The sequence below is a fragment of the Crotalus tigris genome, unplaced genomic scaffold (assembly GCF_016545835.1).
Source record: "Crotalus tigris isolate CLP2741 ecotype Arizona unplaced genomic scaffold, ASM1654583v1 scf7180000018188.699247, whole genome shotgun sequence".
Lineage (NCBI taxonomy): Eukaryota > Metazoa > Chordata > Lepidosauria > Squamata > Viperidae > Crotalus > Crotalus tigris.
Window position 1 is genome coordinate 639157 of NW_024096873.1, and position 15790 is coordinate 654946.

At 39.1% G+C, this 15790-nt stretch overlaps 1 protein-coding gene across 6 annotated transcripts in view; it reads left to right on the forward strand.

The window, feature by feature from the left end:
• The window catches only part of LOC120310461 (transcription factor SOX-5-like), a 594954-nt gene extending 579887 nt beyond the window's left edge, over nucleotides 1–15067 (forward strand). For all 6 annotated transcript variants that reach the window (XM_039348880.1, XM_039348881.1, XM_039348883.1 and 3 more), the window contains 2 exons: nucleotides 12633–12843; nucleotides 14696–15067. In XM_039348880.1, the coding sequence (XP_039204814.1) occupies nucleotides 12633–12843; nucleotides 14696–14769 (285 nt within the window). In that variant the 3' untranslated portion in view covers nucleotides 14770–15067. The remainder of the gene's footprint in view (nucleotides 1–12632; nucleotides 12844–14695) is intronic.
• Nucleotides 15068–15790: the final 723 nt, after the last annotated feature.

Here is a 15790-nt window from a genome sequence, read left to right on the forward strand (position 1 = left end):
ATTCCATTCCATTCCGTTCCATTCCATTCTTAAATTCCATATTCTATTCTATTCTATTCTATTCTATTCTATTCTATTCTATTCTATTCTATTCTATTCTATTCTATTCTATTCTTAAATTCCATGTTCTATTCTATTCTATTCTATTCTATTCTATTCCATTCCATTCCATTCCATTCCATTCCATTCTATTCTATTCTATTCTTAAGTTCCATATTCTATTCTATTCTATTCTATTCTATTCTATTCTATTCTATTCTATTCTATTCTATTCTATTCTATTCTATTGTTCCTTACCTGTAATGCATACTTTCTATTATCTTTCCTTTTCCCTTAGCCTATTTTTTTTGTGGGTGCTCCAACACTGGTGGTTTTTAAGAAGAGATTGGATGATCATTTCTCTGAAATGATATAGGATCTCCTGTTTGAGAAGGGGGTTGGGCTAAAAGACCTCCGGGATCCCTTCCAACTCTTGTTATTCTGTTTTGTTATCCTCTTCTGTTCAGCATTGGTAGGAAACAGTCCATACAGGTAATCCTCTACTTAAAACCACAGTTGGGACCAGAATATCCATTGCTAATACCACCTCCTTCATTTGAACAAACTAAGATGGATTAGAATTTTTACCGTGAATTGGCTACTTGGTGGTCTAGTTGGTCCTTGAGTGAAATTTAGGAAATCTATAGCTGAAATTGGATTCTCTGTTTCATAATTGATACCTTTGGAATACAGCCATAGTTTTTATTTTTGATTTTATCATCCTGAATGCCTCATTCATAACAGGTATTGACCCAAGGTAAGATAATGATAGGAACATTTGGAGAAATTATTCTCCATGAATTATGTTATGAGGTGATTTCAACATTTGCATTTTAAATGTTCAAAAAAAATAATTAAGACGCAATATTTTTAGAAGTGTTTATTTTGGGAGAAGGGACTGCTAAAGCACATAGATCTATATTTAAGTACGATTTTCATCCTTTTAATTTAAAAACTACAGATGAATGCACAAAAGGGAAAAAACTAGAGTTACGAGAGAACATATAAATGTGAAATGAAACGGAAACAGATTGCCGATCTCTATGGTGATGTAAACAATATATAAGATTTCAGCACCAAACTATAATTTCATTAAGATACAACCCACTCTCTTTGCTAAAAATTGGGGAAAGGAATAGCATTTTCTATGAGGAATAGAGTTTTTTTTAAAAAAATGACTACACTAAAAATGGATACTTCACTTATTGTGTAAGAGACTGCAGTTCTTCTCTTCTTAGAGGGAAAAAAAGTTCTTTTTTAAAAAAATGGTTACTTCCATTTCAAATTCATCACCAGTCAGGAAATAGAAATAATAAGAAGAGAGGTCAAAGCTATGTTTACCATTGGAATTATGAAATGAGTCTTCGCTGGTAAAATTACACTTCGATGCAGATAAAGGCCAAAAACTAATAATAATGCAAAGCCCAGGTAATCAAACGGGAGAAATCGTTTGGGAAAAAAAAGAGTAATGGTGAAAAAGGCTTAGGTATGACAGAACAAATTAGATGCAAACTTCTTCTGAGGCATAGATAAAGGAGGAAAGGAGGTAATTGGTCAGATTGGATGTAAAATACTGTGTTTGGCCTGGGCTTCTCAAGAGATGTCAACAAATTGGAGGGCTTTCAGATGCAAAGCAGAGGAATTATGAACGGTCTTCAGGAAATCATTAGCAGAAAAAAGATTGAGAGAGCTAAATGTGGCAAGATAACTTTCTAAAAAAAATCAAGCTAGGAACACACACACACAAAACTCAAAACCATACAGACTGAGGAAGGGAGAAGAGGGGGATTTTGTGTTATGAAAGGCAACCTTAAGAGAAGGAACAGCATCGAATTGAGATAGGGGAATTTCAGCCCAGACAGGAGATAAGGATAGATGTCTCATCATTTTGTTTAGTCTATCTCACCGGATGGAAAGATCTAGAATTTCCCAAACTCCCAATACTTTCAACCAGCAAGTGAAAGATACCGGCAGCTGTACAGCAACAACTAAAAAACAAATTCCTCAACTTAGGCATTTATTCTGTCTTTTTTTTTTAGACCCTCAATCTACTAAATCAGACATGTCAAACACAAGGCCCGGGGGCCGGATGCGGGCCGCGAAGTGGTTTCATGTGGCCCGCAAAGCCATCCTGGAAACAGTGAGGGAACGGCCCCCACTGCCTTGGACCTTACCCAGGTCAGCCGAGAGCCAATGTACAATTTTGTGGTGGCCATCTTAGCACTGGCCCCAGTGGACCATGCCTTGGCCCTTGCCCCGATCCCACCCCCTTCTGCCAGAGACCCTCAGATCTGTCCCACTCCTGCCCAGGCCCCCACAGGCCCCCTTGACGCGAATGATGTAGAACTGGCCATGCCCACCCAGTAGGCCACATCCACTCCATCCATGCCCACCCAGTAGGCTGCACCCACTCTGGCCACATCCACCTGGCCCCCCAAAGGCAACCGCAATGCTGATGCAGCCCTCAGTGAAATTGAGTTTGACACCCCTGTACTAAATCACCTCCAGAGTGATGGGGTCCAAGGCTGGCTGGCAGAGCCAGGTCTTCAGGCCTTTATGGAAAGTCAGGATGGTTGATGCAGGGAGATATCGTGTTCCAAAGGGCCACGTCAGAGTAGACTCTTCTGGACACCGCTGGCCAGAATTCCTTGGCTGATGGGGCATCCATAGAATGCCTTCTCTGCCAGCATGGGTGAACTGGGCTGATCCCAAAATAACCATTGGATGTAGGCAAGCACATCCAGATATTCCTTCAGACCCCATCTATCCAGTCATGAAGGAAAAAACCAGAACCTTGAGGTGGAATCAGAAGCAGACCAGGATTATGCGACAGCCCTAAAAAAATTAGTGTGATTTCTTCATATTCCCCAATTCTAGTAAATCAGCTCTCTTGTGATATTTTATACCAACCGAAGTCCCAAACAGTCTTCAAGGGCAATCCCATGTATTATACGGTGCAGTAATCTAAGCAAGAGGTTACCAGGCCATGGATTATTCGATTAAGGCTATCATTTTCCTGATAGTGCCATAGCTGGCTCACCTGTTTAAACTTGTGAAAAGCATCTATATTTTATAAAGAACCTCTCACTTTAATATGAGCGAGGCCTGCTTTCCATTCCCTCATTCTGTTTGTTTATGTGAATATTATTTTTACTTCCTGGTAAATTGCATTCAAAACCCTAGCCTTGGTCCCAGCTACTAAAAAGTGATCTTAGGTCCTGCTTACAAATGCAGAAAAGTCTAGATTGTTTTTAATACAATAGGATGTTACAATACACCCAATCCTCCCTAGGTGGGCTGGAATTGCCTTTAAGTGGCCTGATTGTTATGTATCAAAAGGATGAGAAGACTGAGCTTCTGAGCTGCATGCATTTGTTTTGATCCAAAAGGAGAATACATTTGTCAGAGTTTATTAGGATGCATTAAAAAAGAAAGAAAGAAAAGAAATTGGTAAGTGACACTGGCAAAATTTTTAAAAAGAAAGAGAATTGGACAGCATATTAATGTAACCCATTTGTTCATATTAGGACTCACTTATGTTCCAGTCTACCAATATGCTAAATGGCCTACTGGTAATCCTCAACTCTCAGCTCTTTGTTTTGTGACTGTTTGAAGTTTCAACGGCACTGATGATAATAATAATAATAATAATAATAATAATAATAATAGTAATAGACAAATTCACCATTAGTCAATTGCAAAAGGCGGCCTTACTAGGAACTGCTTCCATCCTGCGACGGTACCTGTAATACCATCAAACATCCACATCTGCGTATCCCAGGTCCTGGGTAAGGACTCAATAGGTAGACAAAATGCCAAATCCAGTCTGAACATCTGGCTGACTGTGCAATGATCCATAATAATAATAATAAAGTTGGAAGGGACCTTGGAGGTCATCTAGTCCAACCCCCTGCTCAGGGAGGCAGACGTATGACCGTTTTTCACACTTACGACCGTTGCGGCATCTCCATGGTGACATGGAGATCAAAATTCAGGCACTTTGCAATCGGCAATATATTGATGATGGTCTTGAGATCATGTGATCATCATTTGGGACCTTCTTAACTGGATTCCAACAAGCAAAGTCAGTAAGTCAGATTCACCTAACAACTGCACAATTCGCTTAACAACTGCAGCGATTCACTGAACTGTGGCAAAAAAGGTGGTAAAATGGGACGCAGCTCCCTTAACAGCTGTCCTGCTGAGCAATGGAAATTTTGCATTCAGATGTGGTCATAAAGTGAGGACTATTTATAACAGGTAGGCAACCTTGGCTCTTTTATGACTTGTGGACTTCAACTCCCAGAATTCCTGAGCCAGCCATGCTGAGGGAAAAGGGAGAGATTTCCAAGCTGAGCCATGCTGGCCCAGGAATTCTGGGAGTTGAAGTCCACGAGTCATAAAAGAGCCATGGTTGCCTACCCCTGATCTATAATAATCTTAGTCGCCAAATAATGGCCATGCTCACTCTCCAATCATTGAAGAATGTTTTAAGAGAGGCTCAGTTTTCCTTCAGAGAAGAAGCACATGGATTTTTCTTTACCATAGGATGCGACAATGTTGTGAGTTGCCCTGTACACAGACGTTCTCCTACAATGGGCCTCTGACTGCTAACCACGTGCAACTTTAGAGGCCTGCACACTGTGGCTTGATTATTTATGAATTAACTAAACAATTTATACTAACTAAACAATGGCTCAGGTTTGAAAAAACAGAACCGGTCGTTATGCTTACCCTCATGGGTTGTCCTGAATGGAAAACCGGTCCTCCGTTTTCTCTCCTCTCCCTGACATGGAGACCTCCAAGTCTGTTTTCCTCAAACCTGCTTATCCATTCATTATGATCCTCAGACAGGCAGTAACATTTTAGCTTTCTGGCTTATAATTACACAAATACAGGCAGCTGAATTAGCTCAGGTCAATGGAACAATTCGGAGCTCAGTCTGTTTGTGGGCGGGTAGCGGAGGGGGACAGTTAGGGAAGAGAAAGCTTGTCCTAAATTCATTGGTGGCTCTGAAGCTATAATTTGTGGTTTTAAAGTGTTTGCTGGTGGTCTTCAGAGAAGAAGGAATAACCTCTATTCCTTGCTTTGAACTGACATGTAAAGATGCACAGCTGGATGCTCAATGACGATGCCATTATTGAATTTCAGAGTTTTCCTGCAAGTTTTGCAGATTTTACAATGTCAAAACCAAATGTACAGGTATAGTATAGGGGGTACCTTGCTCAATAGTAGTAACTGTGAGAGGGATCTCGGAGTCCTAGTGGACAATCAGTTAAATATGAGCCAGCTGTGTGCTGCAGCTGCCAAAAATGCCAACACAGTGCTGGGCTGCATTAACAGAGGGATAGAATCAAGATCACGTGAAGTATTAATACCACTTTACCATGCCTTGGTAAGGCCACACTTGAAATAATACATCCAGTTTTGGTCACCACGATGTAATGAGATCATAAATAGGAAAGACAGAATGGAACAATCTGTCCATTGCAGTATTTGCAATGGATGACACCTCCTTCCTTCCTTCCTTCCTTCCTTCCTTCCTTCCTTCCTTCCTTCCTTCCTTCCTTCCTTCCTTCCTTCCTTCCTTCCCCTAAAATATGCATCGGTTGTTTTTATTTGGAGTTTTCCCTGCTTTGCACCATTTCCCCAAACAATTTGCCTTAATCTAACACATTGTCTACATGAATTTCACAACACACTTTGTATGAATGTATGTGTGCAGACATGCATGTATTTTTGTTGTTGTTTAGAAAAGCCCATTGAAAAATTCAAAGAAATTCAAATCTCAGTATAATATTGAGTTTTGGTTCATGTATTAGTTGAAAAATGCAAAATTAATGTGAACCAAAAACATTTCTCCTCCATTTCTATTTAGGAATGAACCAGTTGTGCCAAAGAAACATCCATCCATCCATCCATCCATCCATCCATCCATCCATCCATCCATCCGTCCATCTGTCTGTCTGTCATCCATCTGTCTCTGTCTGTCTGTCTGTCTCTCTCTCTCTCTCTCTCTCTGTCTCTCTCTCTCTCTCTCTCTCTCTCTCTCTCGTTATCATTGAGTTATCTGTCAATCATAGTCATAGTCTTCTTGAGTTGAACTACAATAGACTTCAGCATCAGACAAAGCAGCGAATCCTACACATCATAAAATCCCTTTTATCTTTTTTAAAATATTACATTTTATTTGTGATTCCCTTATTCCAGAATTTACTTTCTGGCTTTAGAAAGCTGGTGGAAAGAGAACTCCCAATTTCTACCCAAAATATTGAAAAAGGGGTTAGTGTAGAATGCTGTGGTATCCAAAATGTCTTATTTATTTTATTGTAAGCTGCTTAAAGTCATGTAAAAGTGAGACGGGTGGCCATATAAATCAAATAATAAATAAAACTTACATTTTGATGAAAGAATTGTGCTGATATTTGGATTCAAAGTTTGATTAAGCGTGTGCACAGGGACACTTGTAGCTCCTATGGTGTTCATCTTAAAGCAGCTGTTTTTTCTTCCACTGGAATATACAGCTGTTGTCTTCAGCTAATGTTTGACCCAGGAAAAAGGGTTACCTGTTTCAATGTATTCCCAAAAGTTGTTAGCTAAATACAGTATCCTTTAAACCACAATTTGGCTTTCAAAAATGTACACCCCTATTTAATACTGCTTCTGGGACTGGTTTATCTTTTGACAAAATCCACATAATTGATAAAATCAAATTGATACATTTGATTTTTAAAGAGACGCTTATTCTAGAAAAGTGAGTTTCGATTATCCCAAAGGTGCATTTCCAAAAGGCAACAGGACTTTCTTGTTTTTTCTTCCTTTCAACACGTTTCACTTCTCGTTTAAGAAACTTCAGTTCAGTTCAGAACTGAAGAAGTTCTTGGTTGAGAAGTGAAACTTTTTAAAGAAAAAAACAACAAGAAGAAAGTCCAGTTGCCTTTTGGGAAAAAAAATATTTTGGATAACCATGACCTGGATGATTGGGAATCTCCATGAGTCTCGATTACTATTAATTTAGAATAAGTATCTCTTTAAAAATCCCTTTAAATAAGAAGCAGGGGCAATGTAATAATAATAATAATAATAATAATAATAATAATAATAATAAAATTTGGAAGGGACCTTGGAGGTCATCTAGCCCAACCCCCTGCTCAGGTGGGAAACCCTATACCATTTCAGACAAATGGCTGACCAGTCTCTTCTTAAAAACTTCCAGTGTTGGAGCATTCACAGCTTCTGGAGGCAGGTTGTTCCACTGGTTAATTGCTCTCGCTGTCAGGAAGTTTCTCCTTAGTTCTAGGTTGCTTCTCTCTTTGGTTAGCTTCCATCTGTTGCTTCTCATCCTGCCTTCCAGCACTTTGGAGAATAGATTGACTCCCTCTTCTTTATGGCAGCCCCTGAGATATTGGAACTCTGCTATCATGTCCCCCCTCGTCCTTCTCTTCATTAGACTAGACATACCCAATTCCAGCAACTGTTCCTTATATGTTTTAGCCCCCAGTCCCCAGTCTTATGTGGGCATTAGCTTTTCTTGCTGATGCAATGCACACCATTGAAATAATTACAACTTTCCCAAAAATCACTTTGGGGAAAAATGTGAATTTGGTGGATGGGGAGCCAAGAAAGAAAGAAAAAAAAAACAATGCAAGAAAAACTTCATTGTTGAATGGCATGACTTTAGAAGGAGGACAGGGAAGTGTGTGTGGAGAGAATAGATTAAGCAAAGCTTCATCAAGATTAACAAAGGAAGATTATTGGCCTCAGCAAGAAAGAGCAGAAACCTGTTTTATCTTTAACCTTAGGAGAGGAATGTTCCGTAGTTGGTGGGAAACCTCTCTGAAAATAAGAATAGCAACTTCCTGTTGGATTATTTCCCGATCTCGACCTTTCTTGAGAGGGGTTCTGGTTAAGAGAAATATTATTGCCATCCCAATGAAAATTATTTCCTCCTTTGAATTGGGAATGTAAGGATCCTTGTCTGGAATGGTGGTAAGTTCAGGATTGGTGTACAAAAACGGGGCGGAGGGAGGGGGGGCTGCTAAATTGTCTCCCTCCATCTTGCTTTTTTTAAAACAACAACAACAACAACACACTATTAGATGCATGTTCCAGTAGCATGCATTAGCATGGCATTCTTGATATCAAAAAGTAAATGATCCCAACAGTCAAAGATTGTAAGTATGTTATATGTATATATACATATATGCGTGTAAACATGTGTATATGTATGTTAACCTCATAAATATATTGTTAGTAATGTGAAGAGATGAACGTTGAAATGCCATGAATGGAGAACATAGAATACAGAACACAGAGTAATTAAAACATGGGAATGTTTCAATTAATTAATGTTCTAATTAATAGCAAATAATTAAAACATGGGAATGTTTTAATTAAAACATGAGAATAAATGTCTTTGGGGGGTAAGACTAGAAGTGAGGGAAGAGAAAGATAGAGACTAAAGCCCTGATAAAAATTGTGATTTATTTCTGATTTCCACACTCATTTATTAATAGCATCATTCCTCCTTTTACTGTCAGTTTTGTACTTTTTTAAAAAATAATAGTTACTTTTACAATAATGAAATATAAGTAATACAGCAGCAACAACAATACAGTAATCGATTTACAACAGAACCCTATCCCTTCTAATGACAGTGACTAAAATAAACTAAATATATTATTGTCAAAACAAGCCTTCCTCCTATCTTAATAGCTGGATAACAACTCTATGAATTCTTAAATTTATTAATAAAAAGTATGAATAATAAGTGATGAATTCTAACAAATTATAAATACATTCTAATAAATAATAAAGCCCAATAAATTTTTCTTCCTTCTTAATAGTTCCCTACGTCCAGTTAGATCCCACAGGCTGGGCCTCCTTCAGGCCCCGTCGGCCAAGCAGTGCCATTTGGCGGGGCCGCGGAGGAGGGCCTTCTCTGTGATGGCGCCCACGCTTTGGAACCAGCTCCCCCCCGGAGATTAGGACCGCTCCCACCCTGTTGGTCTTCCGTAAGCTACTTAAGACCTGGCTTTTCCGGCAGGCCTGGGGTTTATAAAACCTGACCCCTGGATGATTGTCTTTGTACTGTTGTTCTGTTATGTTTTATATGGTTTTTTATTGTTAGCCGCCCAGAGTCCTTCGGGAGTGGGGCGGCTTATAAATTTTAAAAAATAAAAATAAAAATAAATAAATAAAATAAGTGGGACCATCTAGTCCAGCTGGTCTCAGATGTTCTCAGAAGCTGAGCAGGGAAGGCTTTGGTTAATATTGGATGGGAGACTTCCAGGATTTGTAGGCTAGGTTGGGGCCAGAGGAAGCATCCCAGAAAGAAGCTGATAGCAAATTACTTCCATAACAGCTGCCAAGAAAATTGCACAAGAATCAAGCTTAACTCAAAAGCTTCGGTGCTTCAAGGGAATTGCGCTTTTGGTCAATTGCTCTCTTAGAACACTTATGTCAGTATTAGAAATTTAATATTAAAAGTTAATGAGAGAAACTTGAGAATAAAGTGAAAGGAATTGGTTACTCTTACTCTGTATACTTAATTTGGATTAATCATGTTTGTGGTTCCCGGAAACAAAAAGAAGCCAGAATTAAAATCCTAGTTTAGAGGACAGGCAAGCTATAAGAAAGTTGATCCTACTGTTTTATCAAGACTCAAGTCCCCTAAACCTCTGAACTTTGTAAAGGAAGAATTAATTGTTTAAAAGAGTCTTGTATTTGCTCAAAGACAAACTTGCAGAGCACCTTTATTTTTGCCATGATTAAGGGAATTAGGTATGTCTAGTTTAATGAAAAAAGGGGCTAGCTGTCCATGATGATATGACAGCAATTTTCCAGTACTTGAGGGCTATCATATAGAAGAGGGGGTCCACTTATTCTCCAAAACACCTGAGGGCAGGACAAGAAGTTACAGGTGGAAAATCATTAAGGATGATTAAAACTAAGGAGAAATGTCCTGATAGTGAGAACAATTAACCAGTGGAACAGCTTGCCTCCAGAAGTTGTGGATGCCCCATCACTGGAGATTTTCAAGAAGAGACTGGACAGCTATTTGTCCAGAATGCCATAGGAACTCTTGCCATTGGCTGGTGTTGGACTAGAACAGTGGTTCTCAACCTGTGGGTCAGGACCCCATTTGGGGTCAAACGACCATTTCACGGGGGTCGCCAAACAACGCAGTCTGCCATTTTTTTCCCCTTTTCCTTAGCTGTGCTACTCCCTTTTATTCTATTGGCTTTTGAAAGCCAATAGAATAGACTCTCTTGAATAGAGTCTAAGTCTATTGGCTTTCAAAAGCCAATAGGAATTGTCCAGGCTGTCTCTGCCCTGCTGAGCCTGCCAAATGTCCCATTCTACAAACGGTGCTGCACCAGTTGAGTAGTCCTCGACTTACGACTGGTTGAGTAGTCCTCGACTTACAATCGGTTGGGGGTCACGGTATTAAAAAGGTTGAGAACCACTGGACTAGAAGATCTCCAAGGTCACTTTCAACCCTATTATTCTATGTTCTGTCAAGATTCCGACAGACAGAGACAAATAAAGCAGAACTCCGAGGCTTGCAAGTTCCTCAAAGAACATTTTTATTGATACAAAGTATTGGCACGTCAAAAGTGAAACCAAGTCTGAATAGACACGTAACAATCCCCAGTACAAAGTTGAAATCCCACCCTTAAAGCTTCTTGGTGGGCTTTTCACAAAACACCCAGCCTGCAGTCCCAGGAGCAGCCGATGACCTTGGTTCCCACGGGAGAAAGTCTGTTTTGTCTAGCGAAGCATCTGGTAAACCCCCCTCCCTCCCTCCCCTATGTGTCAACTGAAAATGAGTAGGGAAAATGGCTGCAGCCACGCTCATTTTCAAAGTTGACATGTTCTTTGAAATGGTACGTTATAAGAAGTTTGTATTATAAAGATAAGAGCCCCCCCAAAAAACTTATAGATTTATGTAATTAAAGCAGAAATGGGATAAAAGTGTCCTAAAGCCAGAAAAACATGAAACCCAACCTTAGTTGGGCCATTAAAACAAGGATTCCTAAAGCAACTTTAAGATTTAATATATGCTATACTGCATTTTTTTTTTAAGGAAAAGCACATTACCTCAGTATGCATAAATATCATAGGAAGACAATTATAGTGCAACAACAAAAAGGGCAGTTTAAGAGATGCAAGAAACTAAAAGAAAATTTACAAAGAAAAAGAGGAAAGGAGCAAAGTAGGGCCAAAAAGGAAGGAAGGCAGAGAGGGAGGGAAGTAACATTTGAAATATCAGGTGTGAAGAATTATGGTTTCATCATGGCAAACCAGAATGTGCATATTAAGTCAAATCCATTAAAATAGGTGAGAATATGCTTGGTAACTTTAATGAGAGTCAGATCTCACCTTTATTGAAGAGAAGGATGCTTTTTATTTGGCCTGGCATTTGCAAGCATCATTACAATATCCGGAAATTTGTGTTTAAAAGAATTATTAAAAAAAATACAGAAGAGCGATATGGGATTGGGGCAAGGAAGAGAATAAATTAGAAATATCTAAATGAGCTGAACTGTGCAGGAAAAAACCAGAATAGCTGGTGGAATTGACAGAGAGGTCTGCAGAAAATCAAAGTAGTAGCTGTAAAAGTTTAATCAAAGTGTGACACGGATTTTAAAAAAGTAGATCTGATGTAGGAGAAAAGCAAAAAGATCTGGATGGCAGAGTTAAATGAGTCATCAGGCTAGAGTTGATATGTTGCCATAAACAATTTTAAGTTGAACACCTCTTGAATTTGATTACCTGGTGCCAATTTAGTGTTGGACTTAGTTGACTAGATTCTGGTGTACAGACTTGAGCAATAAAACTTCTTAACTGCAACTTAAAGCATGATCCTGATTCTTTGCACCTGACAGTTTCAGTCCCATCAACATGGCTACCATCTGAACATTTTTACCATATCCTGTGGCCATCCATGTGTGTATATGTGTGAGTGTTTGCATGTGTGCACATGCCTGGGTATGTTGAGATAGGAAAACTTTTGAAGAAGCCAAAACAGAACTGGGTATTTAGCATCTGAGTGCTTCATTCTCAAGAATCATTATCCTCTGCACAAAAGGAAACAAAACGAACTGGATATAGATTATGATGCAACAAAAAGAAAAAAAAATCTGTTAAGGTTGACCATTACATTCTGTAGAGAAGCAAACAATTAAAGGTAATCCATAACCTTATTATAGGAAAACTAGTGAACATCAACAGTTCTCATTTGGAGAACTCATTTCTTTGTGTTGGTGTCTATAAACACAGACGTACATACACACAGGCACCTACATAGTATACATGTAAATACTCCCTTTCTCAATTTTTCTCATTTAATCCTGTAATCTTATTTTATCTTTGATGGAAAGCCTTTGTTTTCGGTATTTTTTTTTTCCTTCAACCACTCCATCATCACAACTGGTTCCTTGAAGTAAATGTTCATTTATATACAAATAATAAATTAACCAGGCCCCTCTCTCAAGAGCTGGTCTTCCTTCTTTCCTTTGCCAGTGTACATGCCAGTGTATTTGTATGTTTCTAAGGGTTGCTACATGTGACCTTCTTTTCCCTTCCAGGAAGTTGATGGCAATAAAGTGATGTCTTCATTTGCCCCACACAACTCATCTACCTCCCCCTCGAAGGCCGACGAAGGTGGGCGCCAGAGTGGAGAATCTTTTTCCAGCACGGTGCTGGGAACTCCTGAACGGCGTAAAGGAAGCCTAGCAGATGTGGTAGACACTCTCAAACAGAGGAAGATGGAAGAGATGATCAAAAATGAACCTGAAGGTAAGGAGAAAGGTTGACTTTGCTACTCTGATCAACTGGACGCCCCACGTTCAGGAAGATGAGTGTCTTCTTAGGTCTTTGGTTTTTCTCTTCATGTATTGTGGATAAAGAGGACACCATGATGGATAATATACAGCAATCCAGATGTGGTTGGACAAAAACGTCCTGTTTTTCCTACAGTATATGCCAGGCATTTTTCTAGTTGGCATCTTTCTTTACCCCTGATTGTGAAGATCAGGCTACAAATGGCTCTGAAATTGTTTCCTGTGTAAGGAGATATTTTCTTCCATAGTTCCGGGCCTGCTTAGCTTCTGAGAACACTTGTGCCTATCAGATCTGCCAAGGTTCCCTTAGTTTTGGGCAGCAGTCCATCTTTCCCTTCTCTCTTTCTTTCCTTTTATCTCCCACAACCTCAACTCATCTTGAAATGTGACCAAAAGCTCACGGCCAGCATTTTCCTTCACTATTGAGCCCATAAATGGTGGGGATTCAATAATATCGGGATCGTTGGATATATTGTGTACATTACAGTGACAAACATAAGTTGTTCTGAGTCTTAGGAGCACGTTTCTCCTTTCTCTTCCTTCCTTCTGCATAGTCGCAGAAAGATAGCTAACCTCAGTTTCCATTATTGATTATCTGAGACAGAAAGAGTCCCCCAAACCAGGGGTCCCCAACCTGTGGGCCATGAGGGGTTTGCAACTGAGCCATGGAAACAGCCAGCAAGTGCCTGTGTGCGCCCATGCATCCTCACTTGCATGAGCAGCAGGCAAGTGCACACACGTGCGCTCCATTTGCGTGAGCGACAGGTGCGCGTGCACGCCACTTGTGCAAATGGAGTTGCACATGCACGCTTGCCAGCCACTTGCACAAACCATCCCCTCCCCCTTTGCTGGTCCACAAAGCCGGAAACATTGGAGAACTCCAAACCATAATTTATGATGACTGTTGGCTCAACTAAGCCTACTTATTTTTCGGTGATTTAAATCTGATGTGCTTAACTGAAAGCATGAAAAATGACCATTGTTGGTCCATGTTTGAATATCGTGATAGACCGGGATTTAATCTAAACTTTTCAAATTTTTCTTCTTGACTTAACTTGAAGATGAAGTAGGGATGGAAGGTGTTCTGCAGTTCATTCTTATAACGCTAAAAATGATTTAATTTGATATGCAAATTAGCCCATAATCTGAAACACGGGGAGATAACAAAATGCCTTCCAGAGATTTGGGAAATCAGCTTCCATCAGCCACAGCCAACATGGTCAGAAGTAAGAATTTGTAAGAATTGTCAGCCCAAACATTTGGAAGACACTAAATTGCCTTTTTAATTTGCCTCTTAAATCCTGGATTAAAACAAACCTATCTATCTATCTATCTAGTCTTTGTATGTTACTCCCACCATTCCTTGCAATATTAAAATACATACTTATGTTCATTATGTAAGATGGAGCATCCATGTTCTTCTTTTAGTAGATAAATGATATAAAAGATTAGCCAAAACCTGCCTCTGAGGATGTGTTGCATTGACATTAGCATTGCATTCGGAAGTGAACTATACCCTTAATGCTGGCCATCACCATGCATGTCTTTGAGGGGATTAGCAATTTAAAACTATCCTAAATTAATAGTCAGATATTATTTGCCCTTTTGCCAAAGCAAAATGTAATGGGGATCTCTGTCTCCATCAAAGAACTGCCTGAAGCAATTGTACTCTGGAGATATTCCCTTAGAATGAAATGCAATGATGTTGAATCCAGGAGAAGGGTGACCTACTAGGTAGGCTTTAAATGGTAACCAGGTTTGGAAATTTGTAGTGCTCTTCACCTGCTATTTCCAATTTTTGATTCCAGAAACTTCATATCCGTTTCCTCTAAGAACTATAAAATGCTTCCCCTTAAGGAGAGCCAACATGTTGAAATGGTAGAATGGAGCTGGATATTATTTTGATGTGTGGAACTGCATTTAACATTGGGTGATAGGAGCCAGGCTGGAGATGCAGAGTGGATGAATCTAGTCTCCTATAGGATTGGGTGATGATTTTTCCCCAGTTTGGGGAAGTGGAAATAGTTTTGTTGTTGTATGTATATTTTTTTAACTCAATTAAGAATATTTTCAGAATCCTGGACTGTGCTGAGATGGACAAATTAACAAAAGAGATAAAAGAAAAAGAAGACACAGAGTATTATATAGTATGGAATAAGTTGTATGTCTGGTTGGAGACTAGAAATAATAGAGGAGAATAAATATGGAAAGGTCAAAAGTGAAAATATGTGTATAATAATGTATAATAATAATAATAATATGAATTATTCTTAGTAAGAAGTAGAACATGAAGGAAGAAAAATGTAAATAAGAAATAACGGGGCTATAAGGACAAATATTCTAAAGAAGAATAAGGGGGAAATGTAAATATTAGATTACCATTACGTAATTGCTGTAAAAAAAAGGAGTATATATATATTGTGTGTGTGTGTGTTATGTTTTGCTTTGTTCTGTTTTGTCTTGTTGGTTAAAAATAAAAATTAAAAAAAAAGAATATTTTCAGATTTGTTCTGCAGTTGCTTTGGGGCTGTGGGTCTCCCTCCCTCAAAACGGTGAGAAAGTAGGCCGCTGGAATTGGCAGCATTATTGGAGTAAGATTTGAGGTTCACAATTGTATTCAGATCTTTGGTTATTGCTTTTCCTGTCCTAAAATAAGATCCAGTGTGGTGCAATACAGTACTTAAAACTTTGAGCCAGTTCCTACCAAACTTCAACCAAGCTCACAGGATTAGGTCAAATACACTTTACAAGGGGGAACACTTGGTTCAATGGACAGCGTTTGCCTTGTTTTTGCATTGAACAATCCTTGTTTTGCCTTGCAGTTTTTCCTTCTCTACCTCCGTACATTGGAACAGAAAATGGCTTTATTGATTCATCTTTTCCTTCCTTCATTTTGTAGATAT